General features: G+C 45.1%; 2 protein-coding genes and 1 pseudogene across 11 annotated transcripts in view; 2 read left to right on the forward strand and 1 right to left on the reverse strand.

The window, feature by feature from the left end:
* Positions 1-7247, forward strand: part of PHF20 (PHD finger protein 20) — a 168145-nt gene extending 160898 nt beyond the window's left edge. For all 10 annotated transcript variants that reach the window (XR_011647319.1, XR_011647320.1, XM_004482410.5 and 7 more), the window contains 2 exons: positions 307-490; positions 4679-7247. Coding sequence is in view for 8 of the 10 variants with exons in the window: in XM_004482410.5 (XP_004482467.1) it covers positions 307-490; positions 4679-4821 (327 nt within the window). In the remaining 2 variants the exon portion in view is untranslated. The remainder of the gene's footprint in view (positions 1-306; positions 491-4678) is intronic.
* LOC139437500 (actin-related protein 2/3 complex subunit 1A pseudogene) lies at positions 2341-4294 on the forward strand (annotated as a pseudogene).
* Positions 7248-8820: 1573 nt separating the features above from the next.
* SCAND1 (SCAN domain containing 1) lies at positions 8821-9669 on the reverse strand. Its single transcript, XM_004482409.3, has 2 exons — positions 9563-9669; positions 8821-9450 (listed from the first exon to the last, which is right to left on the reverse strand). The coding sequence occupies exon 2, from the start codon at positions 9399-9401 to the stop codon at positions 8904-8906; it is 498 nt and encodes a 165-aa protein (XP_004482466.1). The 5' UTR covers positions 9402-9450; positions 9563-9669; the 3' UTR covers positions 8821-8903.
* Positions 9670-10639: the final 970 nt, after the last annotated feature.

Raw genomic sequence — 10639 nt, forward strand, 5'->3', positions numbered from 1 at the left:
AGACATTCTGTAAGGCCTCCTGAGGCTGATATCAGGAATAGGGCAATGGTCCAATCAGTGGGAAGCAGCTGTGGGGCTCTCGGCATGGGTCAGTGCTGCCCTGAGGTGGTAGGGACTGATATGGTAGGCACACTCCTGCCCAGTGTCTAAGAGCGAAGGAAGAAAGGGAGATACAGAGATACAGATTTAGAGATTTAGAGCATCCAGACTGCAGGTATTTTTCAGATGGTTGTAAACACAGGTTTGTTGGAGAAGTGGCCATGAGCTGTCTTCCACTCAGTAACTTAAATGGCGTTGCATCCCCAGGTGAGAGAATATTTGTCCAAAAAGGTCCTGCCAGAGGAAGCCCCTGCTCGGAAGTTGCTGGACAGAGGTGGAGAGGGGCTGCTCAGTTCCCAGCACCAGTGGCAGTTTAATCTGCTGACGCACGTGGAGTCTCTTCAGGATGAAGTCACACATAGGATGGACTCCATTGAGAAGGAATTGGATGGTAGGTCTTTTTCTGTGGCTTCTCCTGCCTGGATGAGCTGCTTTCTGGCCACCCTCCACTGCCTACCCCCAACCTGGCTCTGAGTTGGCCTTGGTCTGGTCTCTAGGGACAGCTGTATTCTTGACTCCTCTTTTTATCACCCTCACTCCACCTCCATTTTCTCCTTAAAATATACATGTAGAGAAACTGCAAAATGCCAGGGATCTTAACCTCCCTTGCCCAATCCTGTCTGTAAAGGAGGGTGTGAAGAAGAGCACTGTACTCTACCTACAGCAAACATTTCAGTAACACAGTTTTTTGAGGAATTGAAATTCTGATGTAATTGAGTTTTGAGGATATCCAAGATTAATCTGAAGAAGGAAAAAAAACCTTTATTTCAATTTTTGATAGAATCTAAAACAAAGCCTTTTCCTCCTTAGTCAGTAGAGATTTAATAACTTTATGGTGGGAAGCAGACTTGGCCCAATGAATAGGGCATCCGCCTACCACATGGGGAGTCCACAGTTCAAACCCCGGGCCCCCTTGACTCACGTGGAGCTGGCCCATGCGCAGTGCTGATGCGCACAAGGAGTGCCAGTGCCACGCAGGGGTGTCCCCCGCGTAGGGGAGCCTCACGCACAAGGAGTGCGCCCCGTAAGGAGAGCTGCCCAGTGTGAAAGAAAGTGCAGCCTGTCCAGGAGTGGTGCCGCGTACATGGAGAGCTGACACAACAAGATGACGCCACAAAAAGAAACACAGATTCCCAGTGCCTCTGACAAGGATAGAAGTGGTCACAGAAGAACACACAGCGAATGGACACAGAGAGCAGACAACTGGGGTGGGGGGGGGAAGGGGAGAGAAATAAATAAAAATAAATCTTTAAATAAAAAAAAAAGAACTTTATGGTGTCATTTGTGTGGCCCCTGGGTTTTTCTCCCAGGTGTTAGGGATTACTGATGGTCCTGGAGGACTGAACTTGTAATGAACACAATCAAGTTCACTCTTGACCCCTCAGGAAACTGCTGGTTTGGGTTTTCAAGGACCAAATTCCTTTTGTTTTATTTATTTATTTGTTTGGTTTTTTTCTTTATTTTTTTTTTTAATGTTACATTAAAAAAATATAAGAGGTCCCCATATACTCCCCACCCCCGGACCAAATTTCTTTTGGATTGTTCAGTTATTTTCTGGTTATTTTTATCTTAAAAAAATGGAGCTCAATTAAGAAATAGATGTTCTGGTTATTTTTACTACTGGATTCAGGCTGCTATTATGGTAACTTGGGATATAAAACATACTTATGTGGACAACTTGGAAAAAATGCAGTAGGTTAAACTAGCAAAGATCATGAGGTGTGGCCCAGGATACATGGACAGCTGAGGCCATGCCAGAGGAGGAGAACCACTTGTTTTGAGTTGAAATGATAACAGGAAGGCTTTCTGGAACAAGCTGGGCCTTTTGAAGAGAGTTGATGTTTTCTGCTAGAGAGGGATGGCTCAGGATGGATGATAAGAGGACTGGCTCAACTGGAAAAGGAGTTACCCCATGAAAGAATATTGACAAAGAGAGAGACCTATATACCCTCACCTGCATGTTCTGCCCTTCAAGCAAACATGAGGAACTAAGAATGGGAGGCCAATCCAGGGTGCATGGGAAGAGCATTTCTGGAAGGGAGAGAGTTTCTGTCTCTCTTTCACTCTTTAAAGGTTCACTTGGGTTCTTTAGAATAGAAACTGATGCCATTGTCTATGAAAAGCCTGATATTGGAGAGCCAAGAGAGCATGAGCTACCAAACTGATTTTCAGAGAAAAGCAATAGGAGTGACTCGGGGTCCCTGAGAGGGGGCTTAGCACCATGGAAGCAGGGTGAATGTTCTGTTGCTGCCAAAGAAACTTGTCCTTAGGGGAGAAGTCAGAACCTGTGTATGTCTTACCGTCTTTCCACTCCTCAGCTCAGGCTTGGATCTCCCCAGTCTTGGCCTTGTTCTTACAGGCAAGAAACCACTTTTTAGATATTGAACCAAGTATAATAGTGTCAGGATGTCTTACATTAAATATTTAAAGGGAAAAAATAAAATCAGAGTATTCTGTGCCATTGATTGAAACTGCTGATGTTTCAATCAGTAATTAATATGGGGAGCTTGTTCGCATCAACTGACCAGAGTCCACAAGTTCTCTGCTCTGGGACCATCTGGACTACCCCGACCCCAGCTTTCTATCTTTTAAAAACACTGAGAGTAATATGTCTGCATCAGTTTTTACTGGAGCAAATCACCTGTCATGCTTGAAACAGGGATTGTACACAGATTGCCCTTAGCCCCAATAACCACGAAGTCCACATATAAGAAGAATGGGAGCCAGTGGGTAAAAGCGCATCAACTCAAGGAGCACAGTGGACACATCACAGGTATTGACTAGGCTCCCAAGAGTGGCCGCATTGTCACTTACGGGGCAGATCTCGCAACGCGTATGTCTGGAGTCAGAAGGATGATGTTTGGAAGCCAACCCTGGTGATCCTGAGAATGAATTAATTGTGCAGCCACTTTTGTGAAGTGGTCCCCTCTAGAGAACAAATTTGTTATGAGAAGTGGAGCACGACTCATTTGTTTATTACTTCGAGTCTACAAATGACTGGTGGGTAAGCAAGCACATTAAAAAGCCTATTAGTACCACGGTCCTCAGCTTGGATTGGCATCCCAGCAATGTTTTGCTGGCAGCAGGATCCTGTGACTTCAAATGCAGAGTGTTTTCTGCCTACATTAAAGAAATGGATGAAAAGCCAGCCAGTGTACTGTGGGGCAGCAAAATGCCTTTTGGCTAGCTGATGTCAGAATTTGATGGCAGTGGCACTGGTGGTTGGGTCCATGAGGTCAGCTTCTCTGTCAGTGGGAGCCGCCTGGCCTGGGTCAGCCATGACAGCACCGTGTCTGTTGCTGATGCCTTGAAAAGCATGCAGGTTTCAACTCTGAAAACGGAGTTCCTGCCACTGCTGAGTGTATGGTTTATCTCTGAGAATAGTGTCATAGCTCCTGGCCATGACTGCTGCCCAGTACTCTTTAACTACGATGACCGTGGCTGCTTGACCTTCGTCTCCAAACTAGACCTTGCAAAACAGAGCATCCAGTGCAACCTGTCGACCATGGAATGCTTCCAGAACATGGACAAGAGGGCCACTACCAAGGACCACAATACAGCCTTGGAGACGCTGCACCAAAACAGCATCACTTGTGTTGATATGAGGTGGACAAGCAAGACTGTTGCAAATTTTGCACTACTGGCATCAATGGAGCCATAACAATTTGGGATTTCAAGACTTCAGAGTCTTCCAACCAGGGTCTTCGAATAATGTGAAGCAGAGTGAACCCCCGGGATCTAGCATGACAAACTGCAGCTGACTGCAGCTCTGCCATTTGCATGATAGGGAGGAAAGCCAGCTGCTAGGAAACACTGAGCACATAGTATGCAATATTGTGTGGTTTTGTTTGAATATAATTGGTGAACGTGTTATTTTTTTTAAAGCAGCAGTATTTTTTTTTTCTCTGTTTCCATTCTTGATCAAAGCTTCTCCTTAAGTAATTTATTATGGAAAATTATCACACTAACTTAAAAGAAAGGGTGGGAAGGTATTTAAGTTGTCTGCTAGGAAAGTAAATAAAAATACTGAATGTGGAAAAAAAAAGTAATAATGAAGCAAATCAGAATTTATGGTAATAAAAGAAGACCTTTTTAAGTCCCTTTAGATTTTCATTTCCCTTGAGAGGAGTCTAAAATGCCAGGCACTGTGATTTCCAACATGGGAAAGCTTTATAAAGAGTGGACAATAATACTGAGAGCTACGCTCTCTAGACTCTAGAGCTACGCTGTCTTAATACGGTAGCCACTAGCTATTGTTGCTATTTAAATTTAAGGTAATTAAAATTGAATAAAATTTAAAATTCATTTTCTTAGTTGCACTTGAGACATTTCAGGTACTTAGTAGCTACAAATGACTAGTGGCTACTGTATTGGACAACACTTTTCTATCATCACAGAAAGTTCTATTGCTCTAAAGCAAGAGTCGGTGGTTTTGAGTTAATGTTAGCTGAAATGGCCATCCCTCCCCTTCCCTCCCCGCATGAGTGGCCAGAGGGGATAAGGTGCTGAAACTTGCTGATGTTTTGATAGATCATCAAGTGTTGGAAGCTCACTGGGTTTTGTCTCTCTTCTTTGACAGTGTTGGAGAGCTGGCTGGACTACACTGGGGAACTGGAGCCCCCAGAGCCGTTGGCCAGGCTCCCACAGCTCAAGCATTGCATCAAGCAGCTGTTGACGGACCTGGGCAAAGTGCAGCAGATCGCCCTTTGCTGCTCAACGTGAAACTGGGCACCCACAATTAATGGGGGCATAATCCTGGGGCGCCTGCAGGAGGAGCTTTGCATATTTAAATAAACAAATACAGCATGCCGAATGCACGTGACACCAACTGACTTCAGGGACCCGGGTTAGGGGTATGATGGACATTGGACAAAGAGGCCATTTTGGTCGCTGAAGGTAGGGCACTCTGATCTCGAAGCTTACCAAGAAAGTAGCAAATAAGACTCTTGGGATTCCCTTCTTCTTTGTACATCGTTGAATGAAGAGTGGGTCTTTTTGCACAAACTTCTCTTGAAATCGTGCCACTGATGATAAATGGAATGAGAGCCAAAAAAGTTTAGTTGGAAACAGTTGTAAATTCAATTTGCAGTTTATTTAATTGACTATTCTGTCAAGTTGGGGTACACACCAACCCTTCCGGTTTCTGCCTGGTGTAGTGTTTAGTCAGCAGGCATTTTCTTTTTTCCAGCTTCATGGGAATGTTGTATCTTCACTGTTCTGTGGAGGCTGAGAAGGAGCAGAGAGGCCTTGGCTGCCTTCTTGTTAGGACTCTTCTTTTTTCTCACCACATTTCTTGCATGACTTCATGGTACCAGGGACAAGTTTTGTATGCTTTCACCCCAGAGCTGGCTGGGTTGTGTCTTTTGTAGAAGAGCCCATACAGCCTGAGGAGAACTAGAATCTCATTGAAATAAGAATCTAGGTTGAATTCCAAGCTGAAGCAGATGGCGCTTGGAACCCAAAGGACAAGCATTTGCTACCCACTTCTTAATATTGACAGCTCCCAGTTCTATTTAATGTCCAGAAAACATTTCCCAAAATTTTAAACTCTTTCAATGTAAAGATTTGTTACAAAGGATGTGGTTTGGGAAATTTACCTTATTTTATATTGTTGTAAACAATTTCAGATTCAACATGTGCTGCCTTTTTTCCTTCCCTGAAGGGTGTGTGTGTTCAGTAGTTAGTGTTTTCAGAATTGTTTTAATATACTTTAACACTTTAAATTTCCTGTTTGTATTATTTGAGGAGATCAAGGTGATTATGCTGCTTAAGGTCCAGGTACAACCTATTTGTACCTTTTGAGACAATATTTGTGTTACTTTTGCAGGTTACGGTTCCATGTGTAATTGCTATATTTTGTTTTTCCTTACTAGGCAAAGTGAAAAAATGTTCCATGCTTTGAAGAGTGACTCGTTTCACTATTTAGTTTTCTTATCACTAAAGGCAAAAATCAAAGCACAGTTGTCCATTAACATTCACAAGTTAAATGTGTGGGTTTATGAGTCTGTAATGTTATATGCTGCAAATATTTACTATGTAAACGTGAAGTAGCCAATATCTCAATAGCAATGACAGTATCTCCAGCAACCTTTGGAATGGTTACGCTTTAAGGCACAGGTGTTTGTTGTCCTTAAGGCTTCTGTACTAAGATGTTTCAGGGAATGCTCTACCTAGTGAATTGTTCACCATTTGGTATAAAATGAATTACAGAACAGGTATAAGTTGACCTGCTATAGCTTATCCATCAGAAAGAATACATGTGGTTATAACATCGGAGTAAAGCGGACACAATTCCTCTGCCAAAAGCTGTTTCCCACTTCTAACAGTGTTTGTGTTATGGGAAGAAAGGCTCAAGGAGTGTTCATGGCATCTACATTTTGGATAATCATCCACATCAGAGTTGTGACACTTGTCCAGAAAGGAAGGAAAACAGGATGATTTTCTGTAGCTACAACTGTGAGTTATGATGACTGATGTATTACTAGATTACTGATTATTCTTTTTTGAAAATATTTGATTATCACATCTGGAGAAGCTGTAACTTTTAAGGTAGTCAGTTTTTGGGTTTTTTTTTTCAAAGATTGAAGCAGAAACAGAATTCTCATTTTGTCAACTGTGCATTATGGATTTACCATTTAAGTCTTATAAAGGAAATAATCCCATTTCACCCGTTTTTACTTTTGTCCTTAGGGAAACAGGGAGGTCTGGGGACAGGGGAGCAGGGAGGACTCTCAAAGTACTGAGGACTTTAATGTGCTTCCCTAATTTAAAGCCATGTTGAGGGGCTCCATCCCTAGTTCCTGGGTCAAGCTGAATTAACCCCAAGTTGGAGCACTGGAAATTATTTGCAAACATTACTGTTACCATTACTTGTGCACTATTGAAGTTTTGTCTTTTGAGAAAAACTATCCACCTACAAAAATTGCCTTGACAAAAAGTAGTTCTGGTTGACTAATCATTTAAGTAATGAGTATATGCAAGGTGGACCCTTGATGAGCCAACATTGCACTGTGGATATATACCTATGTTTACGCGCTATTAGAACAGAAGGCGCTGTATATAGAAATGTTGCTTTCAAGCAATATTTGCAAAACATGCAAACTTCTGTTATCTGTATTTGGAAAAAATAAAACAGGTTTTTGTTGCTATGTTTCAGCTGCATGTTATATAGAGTTCTTTGCCTTTTTTAATATGCATTACTTTTGTGTAAACATTTACTTTTAAAGCAGGGGTTCTTGGGTCTGAGCTTGAACATCAGAAAAATATACTTTTTGGGGACGTGTTGGTGCAGGTATGATATATTTATTAAATAATACACAGTATAGTGTGGACTTAGTAAAGGGTCCCTGGTTTTCACCTGACTGGCAAAGGGGTCCAAGGAACAAAAAAGTTAAGAACCTGCTTGAAAGGAAGTCTGCTTTTACATTCTATACAGGGAGGCAGGTGCAAGCTTTGGATCCTGAATCAAGAAGTATGCAGAAAACTTGAATTCATTTAGATGGTTTTATTTAATATTGAAAAGCATATAGGGAAGCAGACTTGGCCCAGTGCTTAGGGCGTCCGTCTACCACATAGGAGGTCCGCGGTTCAAACCCCGGACCTCCTTGACCGGTGTGGAGCTGGCCCATGCGCAGTGATGTGCGCAAGGAATGCCCTGCCACACAGGGGTGACCTTGCGTAGGGGAGCCCCACACACAAGGAGTGCGCCCCGTAAGGAGAGCCACCCAGCGCCAAAGAAAGTGCAGCCTGCCTAAGAATGGCGCTGTCCACACGGATGACACAACAAAAAGAAACAGATTTCTGTGCAGCTGACAAAACAGAAGCAGACAAAGAAGATGCAGCAAATAGACACAGAGAAGAGACAACCGGGGTGGGGGGGAGGGGAGAGAAATAAATCTTTAAAAAGAAAAAAAAGCATATAGAACTCTTCTGGAACCAATAAAAATCTGCATATAGCCCCAGTTAGCTAGCTAACCCTCCTGGGCTCACAGAAACCTCAGAGAATCACTGTAGTAGGTTTTAAGATTTCATAGCAGAGCTTACTCCATTACTTGTCAAATTCCTTCCCTTTCTAAACAATTACGCTTACTTAAACAGAAAAAAGACCTGGTGGAAGAGGCACTCCTTAAAATGAGTTAATCCAACAATGTAAATGTCCCATTGTTAATGCTAGTTGTTTCTTAAATTCTATCAGAGACCTAAAATCTGACAAGGAAGGTGAGGGAGTTTGGAGGCATAAACCCAGAGCTCACAAACACTAGCCTTTCTCTATAATGACCTCCAGGAAAACAATTCACATTAAAATGGCCAAATAGCTTTGGCCTTTGGGGAAGCCCACGGTCCAAAGGGTAGCCTGGAGTATTTTAGTAGCTGTATTAGTAGTAAGTGATCATTTAATAGACTCAGCCACTTTGCCTGCAGGATCTCACAACCGCTTATATAGCAAGCCCTATTCCTATGATTTATCTTTTCATGTGGGATTCTAGTTAGTAAGAGGTAGTAGAAGCAGAGCCTGCTCTTAATTCTCATTACACAGCCTATCACCAAACAAAGGAAACCAGTGGGGCCCTGGGAAACGCAAGAGAAAAACTTCCCAAGTCTAGCCAACTAGTAAGTCTTCCAAAAGCCAACCTCATGGGCTAACTTGGTTTCGCCATTGGCCAGAAAGACTCGCGAAAATAAACCTAGTAAAGGACGAACGAAAGAAACACAACAGACTACTAGAGTTGTCAAAACTAATTTTTCATTAACGCGGGGTGGGAAGCCGAGGAGCACCCGGACCGGGCCATCCGCAGTTTCATCGCTCAGCCCGTGATGCGCACATCCGTGCGGCGGCTCTGCCGCCGAGCCCTCGCCGCCTCGGGCAGGATGGCAAGCAGCTGCTCCTGCACCAGCATCTCCACGATCTGCTCCTTGGTGCGGACGTCGGGCCGCAGCCACTGGCGGGAAAGCTCCCGCAGCTGCCGGAACGCCTCGCGCGGGCCCGCAGCGTCGTGGTAGCGAAACTGCCGGAAACGCTGGCGGAACGTCTCAGGACCGAACCCGGCGCCGCCAGGGCCCTGCAGGGAGCGCGGAGCGGCTTCGACGAGCGGCTCGGGACCCTGGGGTGGAGGCGCGAGGGGCAGCTCCAGGGCCGCGGAGGCCTCCGCGGAAGGCCTAGGAATCGCTTCGGAGTCTGCGGAGCTGGGGACGGAGTGCTCGGGAGCAGGGGGCGACGCCTCTGGAATCGGAGAGGAGGCCGCAGAGTTACGTTCCGGGACCGAGCTCGCGCTGGCTCCTTGTTTCTCCGGTGGTGCTGCCATAACTCCGGCCCTAGACGTCACTCTTTGTGCGGCAACTGGGGGATCAGCACTGTGTCGGCACGGGGAAAGAGTAAGGAGAGAGAGATTTGCGCGTAAAGAGACAGCCCGCGGAACCCGCGAGGGGAGCGGTCGGGGACGGCCCGAGAGCGCAAAAAGCCTACCTGCTCCAGCGAAGTGCTGGGCAGCCGGAAGCGGAAGTCTCCTTCGCCTTCTCTATCGACCATAGAGAAGAAGGCCGTATCGCAGCTCCAGGATGCGGCGCCCCCTGGCGTTCTCAAGTCGACGCTGTTGGCGGCTGTGGCCGTGGCTGTGGCGCAGCCGGGCATTCCAAGCGTGCCATGGGCTTCGCAAAAGGATGTTTCCTCTGAGCGAGAGGAGGAGGAGGTGGAGGAGAAGAAGGAGAAAGACGTGAAGAAGGAGGAACTCGATGTTGAAGACTTAGAGTTCGCATTCGAGCTCTTTAGCGATTATAAGCACTTCGACATGCAGAAGACCCGTGACTACCCGGGTCGGCTCGCTCCTATTCTTGGTGACCAGCAGGTGAGCGGAGCCGGACAGCCGGCGGGTCCTGGGGAAACACGGTTCAAATCCCGGCCCCGCCGCCCGCCGGCTGGAGGCTCAGGAAAGTCCTCTGGCTCCCAAGTCTCCCATCCCTCAAAGGAAGAGGGCACTACTAGCACCTGCTCTATGACGAGGAAAACATAATGTAACGTGTATACAATCCGTGTTATTTTTTGCGTGTCCTCTGAACACAAGTTTTAAACTGGTAAATGGATTAATAAGTGGTCTGTAAATGCGTTGCCCTGGTATGGTGGCCACATGTATTTACTGAGCCCTTGAAATGTGGTTAGTACAAATTGAGTTGTGCTGTAATGTAAACAAAGACTTAATTTTTAAAAATGTAAAAATCATTTTGTATTGATTACTTGTCAGAATGATAATAATTTGCATGTATTGGGTTAAATAAACTATTTTATTAAAATTAAGTTCACCTACTCCTTTTTACTTTTCTTTATTCCACCCACCTTAGACTTGCTTACTGTCTGCTCTGTCCATTCGCTGTGCGTTCTTCTGTGTCTGTATTTATTTTTATTTATTGCCCCCCTCTGCTGCTTGCTTGTTGTCTGCTCTCTGTGCCCATTCGCTGCGCTCTCCTCTGTGTTTTTGCTTGTCTCCCTTTTTGTTGTGTCACCCTTGCTGAGTCGGCTCTCCCCGTGGTGCTTGTGGGCCAGTGGTCT

The sequence above is a fragment of the Dasypus novemcinctus genome, chromosome 24, assembly GCF_030445035.2.
Source record: "Dasypus novemcinctus isolate mDasNov1 chromosome 24, mDasNov1.1.hap2, whole genome shotgun sequence".
Taxonomy (NCBI): Eukaryota; Metazoa; Chordata; class Mammalia; order Cingulata; family Dasypodidae; genus Dasypus; species Dasypus novemcinctus.

What these genes read in the sequence shown, in the direction of transcription:
- SCAND1 (XM_004482409.3), bottom strand. Translation starts at nt 9,401, where the DNA reads ATGGCAGCACCACCGGAGAAACAAGGAGCCAGCGCGAGCTCGGTCCCG.